The 16,287-nt window shown below is 45.2% G+C and overlaps 1 protein-coding gene across 2 annotated transcripts in view; it reads left to right on the top strand.

Annotated features, from left to right (window-relative positions):
* The window catches only part of RAB11FIP4 (RAB11 family interacting protein 4), a 219,392-nt gene that overhangs the window by 186,074 nt on the left and 17,031 nt on the right, over positions 1–16,287 (top strand). For both annotated transcript variants that reach the window (XM_019517044.1, XM_019517051.1), the window contains 3 exons: positions 12,113–12,336; positions 14,236–14,427; positions 15,215–15,349. In XM_019517044.1, the coding sequence (XP_019372589.1) occupies positions 12,113–12,336; positions 14,236–14,427; positions 15,215–15,349 (551 nt within the window). The remainder of the gene's footprint in view (positions 1–12,112; positions 12,337–14,235; positions 14,428–15,214; positions 15,350–16,287) is intronic.

Here is a 16,287-nt window from a genome sequence, read left to right as displayed (position 1 = left end):
CCCCCCCCCCCCCCCCACCCCTCTGGTGATTGCAGAGTCTCCTAATCCATCTAGAATAGGAAAAGTGTGCATTTGCTAAGCAGGCATCTAAAATATCCAGTCCCCATACCCTCCACCTTGCCAGAGTTCATCTCAGAGTTGCAGTTTGTCCAGAATGGCATCAGGGTAGGAGAGAAGAGGCAACTAGTACAGATTGCAAGCTCCTTACGCTTTCTTCTGATATGGAGACCTAATTGGGGCTTCTTAGTACCATACATAATAATAAGTGTAAAGCCATGAATATATTTTAAATCTGAAAGAGAGGGCTGCAGTGCATCAGGTGATGGCAGCCATGCGCTATCAGAAAAAGAGTGCTTCCATGGGGGAAGGTTTTCTAGTCCTCTGCAGTTAACCTAGTGGTTCGTAAACTTTCTAGACTTGAGGCACCCCTCAGAAAATGTCAGCTCCTTAATTTTTCACTTGTTTTTTGACTACAGAAGGCTCAGAAGGACCAAGCAGGTCAGCATGTTTCTAGTGCTATGGATTCCTATTTGAAATCTCTGGGTTTGTCTTGTGAATCAGGTTTGCACACCTAACAGTGCTAACATTGCACAGCACCCTTAAAAGGCTCTCGGAGCACCCAGGGGTGCTGAGGTATCCTGGTTGAGAGTCAGCGTGTCAACCATTGGGCAAACCTAATGGTTCAATGAAGCAGTTTCACAACTGCAAACCTTATTATCTTGAAGAGGTCTACCCACACTTAACTGAATATAGGTCTGTTCTTAGGCAGACACGTTTAGTCGGGTAAATCCGGTATCTTTTATTAGACCAATTCGCACAGCTGGAAAAATTCTTCTCGGCAAGCTTTCAGGCACACACACCCTTCGTCAGGCTGAGGAAGCATCTGCAGATGGTAGGTCTGTTCTTTACGCTGGACCAGAATTGCTCTGCTGAGATTTGCAGTATTTGCTGCTGTATTGTAGTGATCATTGGTAGGTGAAACTAATGTAGGTACAGCCTTACGGGTGGTTTCCATTCCTGTATGCCTGTCCGTGCGGGCAAATCCTGTAAATCCTTGCATGCCTCTTAGGCTCTGCTGGGTGCAGTGGTCCATCCACATAGATCAAACAGCTTGTAATATCGAGGCCAAGCTTATATGTAAATGTTTGTCTGCCTATTTCTGCTTGTTGTGTTCTGCAGTGTTAGGCTTTGGGTGTTTAAAACTCTCTCCCTCCTGTCCTTAGGCGAGTGGTATGGAAGTGATGGCTTGGACTCTTGTCTGTTTTTATCATCTGCCCATAAAACAATGATACTACTCACGGTTTTAAAAAGAGAAACAAATCTTTCCTGGCCTGCTGTTTAGCAAGGCAGCCCCTACAGCTGTTCACACAAACTGCAGTGTTACAGGAAAGGTGCCTCTGCAAGCAGAAACTTGAAGCATGTAAATGAGATGTGAGGATCAGGGATAGACTAAATGCCCAGAGGGGCTTGTTAGTAGCATAATTGTTGCATTTAATCCTTCTTGGAGCCCAAGAATTCTGCTGTAGTTGTGTTCCTTCATGTGCAAAACCACTCCCGCATGCAAATAATGGCATATTCACACCTTCCTCAAGAAGCGGAAATCAAAGTAAATAAGGACTTTATGGAGTAGCTCGCATCCTCCTGTTCCAGCTGGTTCCCCTGGAGCCTGCTTTTCCCAGGGCAGCAGTCGCGCTCTAACCAAGCTAGAATTTGTTTTTGGAAAGTACCTGCATACAGAAACTCCCAGGGCTGCTCTCCGGAGAACTTCCCTCCTTGTGTGGCTTGTCAGACCAGTCATGTTAGCCTGGGAGAAGTAGCAAATGGTATGTTGAGTCACACCACTCGGATATAATTGTACCTGAATGTAGCAAGTGGGTGAGAGAATGGTGAAGGGGTGAATCTTGACTGTCATCTTGCACATGCAGCGCAGGTCTCAAGTACCTCTTTGGTCCTTCAGTTAGCTGCAACAATGAAGCGAAAGCTCCCTTCCCAGGACACTGATGCCATTCATTCTTGCTCTTAAATGTGAACTTGCTCCCACCTCGGGACTTTTGCAACCCTTATTTCACAATCAGGTACTTTTTTATTTTTGGTGCGCACTGCTCAGTTTCTGTCTCTGTCTTCCCAACGTGACGTCAAAGGGTGGTGGTGACAATCCAGCGAATGAATGTCTTCCCACCTGATGACAAATGCACTCCGGACGTGATCCAGCCACTTTCCTGCAGCCTAAAAAGAAGCACGCGGTGCCTGCTTCAGGCCTTCGTTTTCCTTTCCTGTGACAGCCTGGCCCTGCAGTAAGACTGCTTCAGGAGTTTATCAGTGAATCCAGTGTACCCGTGGGCAACTGTGATGCCAACTTCTCTCTAAATTACCATGTACTCAGTTTGCTGACCTTGAGGCTTCTCAAAGGGAGAGGGAAAAGTGCTTTAGTCCTTGTGTGCACGAGCTCAGCTGGGTCCTAAGTGGCAAGTTCTTAATGTCGATGAAGAAACGGGGCTGAGAAGCCATTTCTTTGAGTGCTTGGCTTGTTTGAATACATAGGTAAAAATACACCCCTGTGCTTCATTGTGGGGCAACATTTCACTTCAAAAAGTTAGATAATTTCAGGTTGACTTGGATATTAGCTGAGAGATGACTTTTCTCATGAGTGTTAATTATGTCAAGCTTACTCTGGGATGCTTATATCCTGTTTTAGGCAAGTACCATGTGCATGCTGAATATCTTGAGTTTTATCCAAGCTTCATAAACAAAGGGATGTCACGCCAACATGCACTGTGCAGATGGAGCACCATTTATCATAAATAGCTTCAGTTCCTTCTTAGTTGTGGTGTGTCCAGTTGCCTCCCAGTTTAAGCACTTCAGCTAAAAATGTGGTTTAACCCACATCCACTGGAGAGTGAGGTAGTTAGAGAGACTAGTCAGTCTTGGTAGCCTGAAGAGAGGCAGAAGGCAGGGCAGGGTGGTTGTCTTCATCAGAGTAGCATCGGACAAAGTAGGCTGTCCCCTATGAAAGTTTGTGCTTTTTCTGAGCTCCCATTTTGCTCAGTCATGGATTTTTCACAGCCTATTTAAAATCTCCGTTGCTAATTAGGCCTCTCTTCATTCCTTTCCTGCTAGTTCCTTTGGTTTAATAAAAGGTGTCATCTCTGATACCGATAGTTTGTGAGCACGGTATCTGCTTAGCTTTTTTAAACAAGCAAAAAAGATGTAAATGAGAATGGAAATTGTCTTGCGATTCAGAAGAAAGGCATGCTGTTCGGTGTCAGGAGGAGGAGGAGATTGGCTGTTGGGTTTCTCTTCTGGGCTCTGCAGCTGACTTGCTGGGTCCTGTCTGTGCTATGGAAACATGGGGTGTGGGGGAGTCCCACCAGTGCTAACACTGGCATGCTGGCCTTCACCAGATGCAAGAGCCCTGGCTGAGACACTCCTTGCCTTGGACTTGGAGCACTGATGCTTATGTCCCACTCGAATGATAGCAGTTTAGTGAGCATGGGGAATCCTGCCAGTAACATAACCATAAGGTGGCTGATTTTTCTTTTTAATCTCTTTGGAGAAGATGACCCTTGGAAGTTCCCATTAGTTCTCTGTGAAAGTCCATTACTGTCAAGAACCCCACCGCTGGACGATGTGCGATGAAAAGGCATGCTTCAGATGGGGTCTGGTATAGCAAGAGGTCTGGCACTTCTATTCCTGCCAGTCAAAGTGACAGGTAGTGTAGCACAAACATCCCTGTCTCCTGCCGTTCCTGGACTGGCTCCAGTCTGCAGAGCATTTTCTTTAGCGCTGGAAAATGCGGGTCAGTTTAAACTTCCTAAAAGGAGCACAAAGCAGCTTTTCAAAACCTCTGGCTTTGCCTTGCGCTCGTGTGGTTCAATGTGAGGGATCCAGGAGAAGTTTGTTCTTTCAGCCAGAGCACGTGGCCCCTGAATTGCACCACTGTATGAAGCAGCAACCGCATCCTGCACATGTGGACTCTCAGTCCTGTCCTCAGGATGTTCATATGCTTTGACTGTGCAGTGAAAAAGCTCCTCTCCAGCCTTCCCAGATGCTTTGCAGCACTGTGCAAGTCTGAGGACCAACCTCTTCTAGAAACCCCTGCTCGGAGCGCGCGCTGCCTTTCTGAAACGCTCTTCGAAAATTGAGCTTTACGTATTAGACTTGAGCAACAAAAGTCACATGCAGCCCATGCACTGAACAAACTGTAATTTGCAGCCTTAAAATAGCTGCTGCTTTGAATAGCTTAATAAAATAGTAGTTCTACATGTACTGATTCCTTTGCTTTCTTTCAGAGATTAGTTTTGCCACAGACGGCTCTGGCATTTCTTGCTTCCACTCTCCCCCTTCCTCCCCCCTGCCCTTTCCTTGCTAAAACAGAGATTACAATCCACTAAGGCTCCCACCACCCCTACCTGTTGTTATTTCATGCAGTTGTCCACCAACTGCAGCTGCGTGGGTGAGATGCCACTGAGAGGAAGTTATGAAACTTCCCAGCAAAGCATAGTGCAAAAAGACCATTTAATTTATTAACCTCTCAGCTCGGTGGTTTCAGCCTGCGCTCGTCTTTCTAGACCTAGAACGTCTGCCCTCCTCATTCCGACAACTGCAGAGTAAATTGCCAGCTCCTTGTACCCGCCTGACAATTAGTAGAGACTTGATAGCTGTTTTAAAATGTGGGTTGTGGTTTCAGTGCCTGAGCTGCTGGAAGTGCCTGGCTTCCCAAAACACACAGCCGCGGGAAGTTCCCTATTGGCGCCCTCCCCCATGCTAAGTAGTTGGGAGAATGTTTGCCTTCACACTGAATAGCCTTTTTAAACCGGGACAAGAGAGCCTTTTCTTCTAGGAGGCTTGTAATGCTAAGCAGCATTTAGATTTGAGGCTGCCAAACCCAGCACATCGCTATGTAGCACCTGTCCCCCTCCCATAGTATTGGGATGGCTTTCCCAGCCTGCAGACTGGGAGGGAAGTGGGAACTTGAAACTTGCAGGAGTTTGGTTCTGAAGGAGAAGCCACCTTGCAGAACTGGATGCCAGAGCAGAGTCTTGATCAGGGAAGTGCCCAGCTTAACAAATTAAATTGTTAGGATCCTGCCTGGGATCCATTTGATCAAGACTGTTGTCAATCATGCTGGGAAATCTCAGCTTGAACTGATGAGCTAGTCCAAGGGTTGCAGGTTTCAGCCTGAACTGCTGCTTGTTTTGTACTTCCCTAGCTCCTCAGAGGTTTTGCAAGGATAGACTTTGTACTGCTAGCGAGATGTTTGGGGTGAAGGGCTGGAGGCCAGGGAGCTTGTGGGTAATAGTTAAGGCAACACACAGTATTACTTAAAGATATGCAGTATGCACATGGGCATGTCTCTTGGTTACCAGGTAAATGTTAATAATCAAATGATAACTAAATACATGATGGCAAACACAACTACTCTTTACTATTGCTAATGTGGGCGACTTCAGTATAGTAACCTTCTGCAGCTCTCTTTGGTTGTGTCCGCCCAAACCTTAAACCCCATAATGGTTGCTGCTGTTTGGGGCTCAATGAAAGAGAGAGGTGCTAGTAGCTGCTCCTCTATTCCCTGGTTTCTCTTTTGGTTCTCCTGACAGTCTAAAAGCCAGTACCTAGTCTTGCCTTTAGTTTCTGTCTCTGTATTAAATACATGTATGACTTCAGCTTTTTAACTACTACTTGAGGAAAGGCATTCATTACTTTATTGTGCAGTATCTTGAAATGGCTGGACAGCAGGTCTTAGCACAGAGTAAACCATTGCTGAGTATTCAACACTGAGGGTTAGGGACAGAAGCGTCACATAAACCAGTTTAAGTGATCAGAAACTGGTTTCAACCTGTAACAGAGCACAAGTTCAGTGCACATAAGCCAGTTTCAAAATGGCCAAAACTAGTTTAAGATGTACGTGGCTGAATATAGTATCAGACTTAACTGCTTTAGGTCAAACCAGTTTATGAAACTTCTGTCCCAGACCCCTTCCTGGTTAAAATTTAACCTGGTTAAAGTTAAACTGGGGTCTGGGGCTAGGAGGGAGGGGGGTTAAATCCTAAAGTCAGCGTATGAATCAAAGTGAATGTATGGTCGTTTGCCTATCGGTTCAAACTCTGCAGCATAAACTAACCTGCAAAGACTAAATCACTTCAGCCTTGGGCTTTTTGATTGTTTGTCCTTAGCCTTGCTGCACAAAGATCTGGCCCATTGCCTTGTTGAAGCACTTAGGGATACTGTGAGTGCCTGACTGAAGTACGAAGTGCTTATTGCTTTACTCTAGCCCCAAGGTGATTAGTGTTTTACACGCGTTCTCTGCCAGGTGAGTCTGCTCTTTCTTCCATAAGAACCTTCCAAAATAATTAGTTGGCCAGCTTCAAACTTTTGATTATAGTAAATAAAACAGAAAAATGTAGTAAGCCTTCGGGTACCTAACAATTCAGATTGAAGACTGACTTCTTCAATTGCTAGTGTCGGTGTAAGCATGATTTTTTTTTTTTTTAAATAAGTGGCTCAAGGTTGATGCGTTCCCTACATCTTCAACCCTACTCAGGGCTCAAACTTCTCTTCTAAAAGAAAAGCTGAGTAGCATCTGTTCTAATTGGTCCCTGCTTTTGTGCAAGTAACATTTTATTTCTAAGCTATGCTGAAAGAAATTGTGAAGGATTTAAGCTCTCACAAAAAAAAAAAATGAGAGAGAGTAAGTCTCGTATCTATAGAGAAGTACATTTCTAAGCTGCTTGTGGTAGGTGTCGGTGCGGAAGGATCAGCATTGCAAGGAATTCTGATTACTGAAATTGCTTGAAGATTTCAGTATTTCTGTAGCTTTTAATGAGTTAGGACAATTGCACAGGTGGGTATTGCTTAGTAACGCTACGTTGCTGCTTTAATCCCCAGTAGTGGTTTCTAACCTGCCTATTTCAAAGGCTTTTTCTTTGTGTGTGTGCTCTTGTTATTCAGGCCATATCAAGGAAATTTTCCTGCGACTTACTCCATGAAAATCTGTAACCTTGTGCAAGCAAGTTTCTCAGTGGTGTGCCTTAGCTATGTGCATATCAAAGAAAAGATAAGTGGGAAAGAACACATTCCCTACCAGTGATTCTTCAATCAATGGCACTTGGCGCTTGGCCACGGGAACAGCTTGCCTTCTGGTGTTGCTCTCTGAGCGTTGTCTCCAGTCTCATTTCAAGGCAAAAGTTGCTTTCTGTGATATCCACGATTACCACACAGAAAGCATGCAGCCTGCAGCGCTACACGTGGCTCTCGCCTAGATCCCGAGTATCTTGCATCTCTCTAGCGTGGCGAACGCCATTACCGCGGCTCCGCCTTTTAACTGCATCTCCAACATGCCATGAACAAAGCAAAACTGAAAGTGCTGGGGACCCAGTTGCCCCTGACAGGGTTGCATTTCTAAGGAAGATGGGCCTGGGAGACTGCTGCTAGGCAGCTGGTGTATGGCTGCGTATATCTGCACCCGCATACACACAGCTGGGTTGTGGGGGAGTGAGTTTATCCCTCCTAGCTGTGTTCATCTGCCCTCCACCCATCTCTCTTGACTGCTTCTGGCCCCCAAACAGTCTTCCGTAGTGACAATTGCCAAGTGTTAGCTCCTTCTGCCTCAATTACCCTTGCCCAAGGTCTTGGGTAAAAAGGATTTGGTGTTCCCAGCTCCTGTTTTCCTCTGAGTTGGGAGAACTAGTGTTGTGCAGAGCCCATCAGGGAGAAAAGCCAACGTTGAGGTTAGCGTTGGCGCTGGCGTGCATCTTGCGTTTGGCCAGCTGAGCAGCGCAACCTGTGCTGAGCTCCTTGTGGGCAGCAGCATTTATCAGATGAAGCAGCACAGTCTGGGCCTGGAAGCAGCTGCTAACAGGAGTCTTACAACCAAGATTTTCAACAGGGTGTAAAGCAGAAGGCAGGAGGGCACTTTAGAAATGAACCTGGTCAAAAAGGCATAAGCTTTCATAGGCGATAGCATCCAAGTAGGCTGTTTGCTGTGAAAGCTTATGCCTTTCTGAATGAGTTAATCTCTTAAGATGTCCACCTACTCTGCTTGCTGCCTGTCTCCAGACTAAGATGCTAGCTCCACAAAATGGGCAAAATGCGGCCTGCCAGGCTATTCTATCCGGCCCACGGGGCCCCTAAAAAATTTAGAAAATTAATCAATCTGCCCTGGGCTGCCTGTCAGATGGTCCTCGATGGCTTGCCGAAACTCGGTAAACGGCCTTCTGCCCAAAATAATTGCCCACCCCGTGCTAGCTGCTTCTCTCTGACCACACGTGTGTAAAGCGGGTTTCAAAGGTAGTTGTCGGCACCTTTGCTGTAAGCTATCTACCGGGGGCAGTTTGTTTCTCCAAGCTCTGGCTCAGAGGGGGCGAGTAGAGGAATAATTACAACTGAAAACAATACTACGTGGTGCTAAGCAGAACAGGCAGGTACAGTGCATGCTTTGCTGCAAGCTAAAAATAGAGGTCGTAAAACCAATTAAAAATGTGGCTATGTTAGCTTGCCAAAAAAAAAGGAGTGGGGAAGAGGGAGCATCAGGAAGGAAAATGAGCAGCTAGGGCTCTGGAGAGGTGGATGCACATTTCCTCATTAATAGACCTCTTTCAAAGAGCCTGGGTTGCTATTTTTAGAAAAACAAATGTAGGTTGCTACCTACAGAGATCGGCCTGTGTGTCTGTCTTGCACTTATTGACCTTTTAATTTCTCGTATTAACGTTTTAATCCCAGGGAGATTTATCTGCTATAAAGACTTGCTTAAGCAAAATTTTCAGCAAGATCTCCAGAAATGACGGGCTAATTGGAGGCCTGGATGTGTGGGGGTTGAGTCCCCACTCCCTCCGTTGATCTGTTCATTTCCATTTTAACAGCTTGGCTGAATCATTTCGTGCCACTTTTTTTCTTTTGGACCAGAAAATTTTAACAGCTCTAGATATTTCTGTACCAGCAGCCAGTACTTAATCGCATTAAACCCTCCCGAGATGCAAGAACTCAGGGCCAGGTGCTTTACCCCACCCCAGCGGCACAAAGGGAATTTTCAGGGTAAATCAAGCCCTGGCTGGGTAGATCCAAGCTGGACCAGGAATTGAGCCCATCTCTGTGTCCCAACCCAAGCCACACTGTTGTTTCCAGTGCAGTGAGGTGCAGACCCAAGAGCTCCCTCATCCCACTTTTCAGAATCTCTTATGCACTCAGAAAACATCATGCCGACATGAAAGTCTTTTAACTTTACATATGACTCACAACAAAATAGGAGCTGTGGAGGGGAATCTGCATTAGAATGCTCTTTAAATATACTGGTCCTTAACATAGCTGTGTAATTCCTATTTAATATCAGAGCATGGTGAGTATGTGTTAAAGGAGCAAAGCTACTTCCTAGCAACAAACGAGTCCAAAGTGCTGTGATGTTGCTGCTCTGCAGTGATTTGCATATGGGATTTGTCTTTTGAGAAGAGTGTCTGCTGTGGAGCTGTGGGTAGAAACAGCGTTTCTCAGCATACTGATACGAAGGGCAGCTACAGAGCACGTAAGAGCAGGGTTCCCTGGGCACCATGCAGTATAACTGTTGGTGGTGGGATTCTTCTGCGTGAGAGCAGTACACAGCTTTTTATTTTTGGAAAGGAAAGTTGGACCCTCATCCTGCAAAAACTTCACATGTGGATAATGCTGGGCACGGTAGCTATTCCATTCATCAGAGCTGGGATTTTTCAAAGGGAATGAGGTGTCCAGTTTCCTTTGAATTTTAATGGTATGAAGGTACCTATATCCTGTAGGTCTCTTTTGAAAGTGCCAGGGCATGGACAAGTGAAACAAGTATGATGGATTAGAAATGGGGAATTTCTATCAGTTGTGAGCACACATCTGCTGATCTCCTGCAACCATTTCGTATATCTGTTCTATCCCACAGGAATTGGAAGCTGAATTGGGGTAAAATCCATTTATCCTTGATTAAAACAGTTGCTGAATGGTTTAGCTTCACTTATTACAAGTATATTTGATGCATATAAGTGTCCCCTATATGACAACCCATTTTAAATGAGTATAGTTTCGTCTGTCCATACCTGCAATCTACTTTCTCTTTAAAGTGTCTAGAATGTAAAATAACTGGTCCCATTTTCCCCATTTTTTTGGACCTGGAGGAATGCAGTCCTTAATAAGTTGAGGGGTTTGATTAGGGGTGGAGAGCTTTCCTATCGGCTGTCTGTGGGTATTTGAGTTAAGTAGGCCTTTCGTACAAGTTCTGAAAGTCTGAATAAAACCAGTTTCCCCTTTCATACGCTCAGATTTGCGTGGGGTCTGTGACTCTGTAATCCTTCTAGTTTCTCAGATGTCAGCCTACCAGTAAAAACAGGCTAGATAAGACCTAAATTCCTAGTAGCACTTGTTCCTAATGGCTGTTTCAAGAAGCTGTAACTTTTCTCTGATAAGGGTACTTCCCTTCTGCATCAGCTGAGAAGTTGACAAGGGTGTTGCACAAACCTCTTGTCCAGCATAAAACATCCCCACTCCCCTGCAACTTCATCTGGGTGTCTGGGGCAGATCTTTAGCATGTGTATTTTCATTTTAAAAGTGGAGGATATTCCTCTGGGCTCAGCTGATTCTTTTGTTCCAGTATACAGCAGGGTATCTGCAACAGTCTGTGTGCAAACTCCAGTGCTAACACTACTGTGTGCTGGACAAGACCCGGGCAATGATTTTCAGATCTGGTGCCCTCAGTTGTCATTGGCCCATGGGCAACAATACCTACTGAGCAAGTAACATGCCGTGAGCAGTGTTGGTAGATTTTGCAGGTCGTGTGTTGCCTCTGAGGCACTGGTTGGGGGTGGCTGGAGTAAACCCAGCAGAGGGGGAATGCATACAGGTGCAAGTTTGCAGTGCAGCATGGTTAATGCCTTGTCGTGATTATTGAGAGGAGAAGCACGTGGCTCAAATGCAAAGTTATTCCAGTGAATTGCTTGGTCATCGGCTGCAATGAATAACTTCATGGTCCTGAACTATGAAACCTTAAACACGCACTTCATTTTACCTGCCATGGGTGGGCCTAACCGAGAACTCGTGGGGCTTCAAGCTAAGTATGTGTATGATGCCTATGCAGTAGAGGCCTTAGCCGTGCTGTTTGAGAGACTGGCCGTGTACTTGTGAGCCAGCATGAATTGTGCTACAATGAAGTGTTGGAAATGTTTGTTGCCACGTGTTGGAACAAAGGACAAAAGAACAGGATGTCGGGCTTTTTTTTTTTTTTTAATTTTAAAAAATTTTGTCCCGCAAGGACAAAAAAACAAGGAAGGAAAAAAAAAAAGGATTTCGGGCTTTTTTTTTTTTTTTTTTTCAATTTTAAATAATTTCGTCTCGCAAGGACAAGAGAACAAGGAAGTAGAATAAAAATACAGCTTAGGGTGGCTATTGTAAAAAGCCATGAAGAAGCAAGTGTCAACAGCAAAATGTTTTTGCAGTAAAGAAAAGGGTGTCATATTTTAGTCTAATACTTAATGGTGCCATAAGCTTCCCAAAAGCAGGAACAGATGTCTTTGGGTTTTTCCCCCCCTTCTTTTATGCATTTGTCACTGCAGCTTATCAGGTTTTTTAATTCCTTGTGCCAACTTTTATTTTTTCCAGTCTAAATTCTTTTTTCTTTTAATAATTAAGCAAATGGTGCACCAAGTATTCCTGGTTACTTCTGTGTAAGAGGTTACTTTACTACATAACATCACTGAGAACTTGCCCTTTACAGAAACTAATTTAGGAACATTGTGGGAAAAGGAATACTTTAGATTAAAGAGAGTAGAGACTGCGACGAACGAGCTCTGTTGTGAACTGTATTAATTTCTGCCCTGGTTCACACTGTCACAGGTGTGTTGAGTAACGAGGATTACTGAAGTTGGCTGTTTGCTGGTTAGAGAGCTGTAATATTTGTGCCACCTGGGACACTCTGTGCACCGAGGGGTTGCAGGATCTGACCTAGAAAGAAGAGAGAGAAAAGCCCTTCACTCTGACACTTACCCGAGTTGGAAGTACCAGAATCCCAAATGCATCCTTGCAATAGCAATATAGCTGCCCTTACCGTTTACTGCACCTAATGTGAATGCCTCCTGACACCCTCCCTCTCTCTTCCTTCCATTGACAGGATAGTGAACTTCACAACTGTGCCTATTTGGACAGTGAAAGTGCATACAGTGAGGCAGAGCTCTTTCCTGATGAAGACACGATGACGCTGGCACAGCAGGAGATTCACCATGAGTCTGACATGGACAGTGCCATTGAGAGTGCCCAGAGCTCGGAAGCATCTGACGTGTGCAGAAGTGAAGAGAAGGACGGCGTGCTCGGAGGCCTGTTCCTGCCTGGAGACAAGTGAGTGGCAGTTCACCTGTCGGAGACTTCTTTCCCACCCCGCCAGGGCACACATCCCACATCAACTGATCGTTCTTGTTTCAGACCAGACTAAAATCACTCAGACATCTGAACAATCTCAGACTAAGCTCCTAATACCCATTTAAAATTTAATGACATTTGGCCATCTATATCTCCCTTAAATGGCTTTGAAAATTCCAGCTCTCCTCTCTTTCTGGATTTATTCTCCCATCTCTAATAGGGTTCGCACACGTGCCTGGCACCTCCAGCTGGGATTGAGTTGCATATTGTAACGACAGTCCTGGTATAGCCCTCTACAATGATCTCAGTGCATTAGCCATGAAAATGGGTGGTTTTATTCCTCCTCCCTGGCCATACCTGGTCTATCCCCCCCTTCCCCGAGACCATTTGTATCATGATTCAAGTGTGAATCCACCACAAAGCAAGTAGGGGGTGCCTTTTAAAGCTGTTGTCTCATCTAGCTAAAAACATGCAGGTGTTGGGCTGGATAGAGGAGATTTGTGTTGCTAACTACCGTCCCTTCTGAATTTCCTTACACACACTGCTGTAATTCTGGCCTTTCTTCATGTGAAGTCTTATGTTTTACCACTGTAATATTTATTTAATGTAGTTGCATGTGTGATTTGCTGTTTTGCTTTTTTATTTGTTTTTTTTTAAAAAGCAAACACTGTCATGTGGCATCTCACTGACACCTGCTTGGGGCGGGCACCAGGAGACTTGGAGCTCTAGCTCCCCTGCCACGTGAGACTAGGTTGTCATCTAGGGGGACCAGCGCTAATGGAGGGAATGGGACATTGTGCCAGGGTGTGTTTGAGATGTGCACCACCAGCTCCTTCCACCTTCTCCCTCTTCAGCACCTGCTGCGTCCGTGTTAAGCTGAATCCACCACCAACGTCACTTCTACAGACTGTAGAGAATCCTCATCTGGAGCAGCTTCCCTTAGGCAGCCAAGCGGGCTGTGGGAGCCTAGCTTCTTTGAGCTGTCCACTTCAGGCGCAGGGTTTCCGCCATGCCATTTCAGCCTCCTGGATTCCCAAGCAGCCAAAAGGAGCAAGCTGCTGCGAGCTTTCCTTCAGGGAATTGAATTCTAAAGCTTTTGACCCGAAATGTTTTCTGTCCTTTAGTGGAAACTTGTGCCGTGTCTAAGCATTTGCACTCCTGGGGAAGCAAAGCTGGCATTCTAGTTTAAACCAGAGCCTGATTGGAAAGAAGGTGTTCTTTTAAAGTGAAACAATTTCCCTGCCTTCCCCCCCACCCTCCTCTTCCACCCCCAGAAGCATTATGCTTACTCCCTGTTAACTCCACGTGGCCTCTCAGTACACACTGTGGAGTAACCTAGTGCATGCAAAGAGTGCTCGTGCAGAGAGGACAACATGGAACAGCTGATGCTCAGTAAATTCACACCTGAGCATAGTGTGTGCTGACTTGCCCATGTGGACAAACCCTGGGAGATGGAGTTGGGAGACTCCAGTTTCATTCCTGACTGTTGCTGACTTGCTAGGACCTTGGGTACATTGTGTAATCCCTCTCGCTGTCGGATCTATTCCTCCTCCTCTTTGCAAACCTGGTTTCTTGTTAGCCCAATTTTCTTAAAGTGTTTTCTGATCCTTTAGACCTTTTTCAACCAGTAAGCAAGAGAGAGTGGTCAGAAAAAAAAATCATGGCAGGCAGGTGGCATTAAAAATATTATAAGCTAGAGCAAAGATGATGTCAGTGTTCTCCGGCATCCTTTCAAACGCATACAAGTACACGATTCTCTCATTCATGGGGTGTTTTTTTACTGTGATAGCAAATGGAAGTTTGTGACTTCCTGAAAAGGTTGAGAAACTTCATGTTAGAGGACCAAGAAAGATGACCTCTTCTGATGTCTTGTTCCAGGTCAAGTCCTCACAACCCTTCTGCAGCTTCTGACCTCTCCACCTACTCCACTGCCTCCCTGATCAGCAATGAGGAACAGTTTGAAGACTATGGGGAGGGAGATGATGTGGACTTTACTCCCAGCAGCCCGTGTCCTGATGATGAGACCAGAACCAATGCCTATTCTGACTTAGGCTCATCTGTGTCTTCCAGGTTGCTGCTTAATTTTTATTTATTTATTATATCTTCATTTTCCTCTGCAGGGGCCCATCTTGGAACTGCTTGGTGTGCCCTACATGATGATTGGTTGTCTTAAAATAAAAATTAATTTCTGCCCCCAAACCTATTGGCAGAGGTTTTCCCAGTGAAGGAAGACTGCATCTGATGAAGTGAACTTGGAACGCAAGCTTTCATGAACCCATAATTATAGAAAATCTCATTTAGTTAGTAAAGTTGCATATCTACCCTGCCTTCTTCCCACCAAAAGCCACAGCAGAGATGTTGCTTCTGGCATCTATGGCATTGGGTTCCACTAAAGCCTTCATAGCTTTATATATTCTAATTTATAGATTTTGCAGCTGGAGTCACTATTGGAAACTGCCTGATTTTTTTTTTTTTTTTTTTTTTTTTTTTTTAAAGCTGGAATCAGATTAGCACCATGCTATCCCTGTAGAGAGCTCAGAGGTGACTGGTCACCTCCTTTTTATAGTGCTCCAATTTTGCATATGCTTAATATTGGCTTATTGAAAGTCATACTCCGTAAAGATGAGTGGGTTTGTCCTGGGAGCTCAGACAAATACAGCTATTGTAGCCCCGGGATGTCTGACCACCTCCTTTTAAGTGTCTTCTGCAACTAGCCCTGATGGATAAAGCTACAATAGAAATGGTGTTGCATTCTCCGCGCATTTGCTATGTATGACTGCGTATGTGGTGTTCTGGTGAGAGGAAAGTGAAACTTGAATCATGTTATCGGCTACCCTGTCTCCTTTTGTATACACAGTGCTGGCCAAACACCAAGGAAAATGAGGCACATTTATAACAGTGAGTTACTGGATGTCTACTGCTCTCAGTGCTGCAAAAAAATAAACCTACTCAATGACTTGGAAGCCCGGCTGAAAAACTTGAAAGCAAACAGGTAAGTAGCTGGCGCACTGTTCTTGAAAGTCCTTTTGAGAAATGGTGCTAACTAAAGAGGAGAAACCAATCTACGTCCAATCGTTTTTCCTGTGGATGTTTACCCAGTATATCTAGTACTAAGTGCCCAGGCTGTTCTTTTAGAACAGCACTGGAAATTTTAAACCTTGCTATCCCATCTGATCTTAACAGGAACTGCTCCCAACCATCTAGAAAATATGTCTCCGGTGTTAGACCACTTCATTTAAAGTATGTGAACAGTGGGGTCTCAAACTGCTGCTTGAGGCTGGTGTTAGAACAGCCTCCCCAGAGAAGTGTGGCGAGCATCCTAACCTTAGTAACAGTGGATTTACTAGTCTAGGTTTGTGTCTGGGGAGCAATCCATCAAACAGGCACACTGACCTAATAGATGTCTGGGGCAGCTCTTTAGAATATGTATTGTCATGGCTCATTGATGTTGTTGATATGAGCACCAACAATGCTAGGACAGCTTGCCCTAGCTGAGGATTTGCCTCGTAATCTCTAGCTTCCGTGGCTTGACCTTGCAGCTGCAGCGTACATGCCTGGCAGGAAAATAGCTGGTGAGATTCTGTGCCCTGAAATCTGAAGCTGGCATTCTAGCAAGGGAAACTGGGTGAAAGAGTGCAACTGCTAAAAACCAGCATGATGGTGACTTTTTTTGGATGCCTCTGCACATTCTAGCTCTGCCCTGAAACTCCCCAGTGCTCCACCCACTTGGAAATCTCGAAACAAAGACTTCCTTGAGCTCCCGGAGTCTCAAAATTCCTCTGCCGATTGCAGCAGCTCATCTATGAACCTGTAGCTCCCCCTAGACACCAAATACAAATGCTGCCTCATTCCATGTTCTTAGGAACAAAAAGACAATGCGCTGCACCTAGTCCCAATAAGAAAACAATAGCATGGGGGGGGGGGGGGGTT

The sequence above is a fragment of the Gavialis gangeticus genome, unplaced genomic scaffold (assembly GCF_001723915.1).
Source record: "Gavialis gangeticus isolate Ggan-Ray unplaced genomic scaffold, GavGan_comp1, whole genome shotgun sequence".
NCBI lineage: Eukaryota > Metazoa > Chordata > Crocodylia > Gavialidae > Gavialis > Gavialis gangeticus.
Note: the sequence above shows the minus strand (reverse complement) of the source record. Positions and strands in the feature narration are given on the sequence as shown.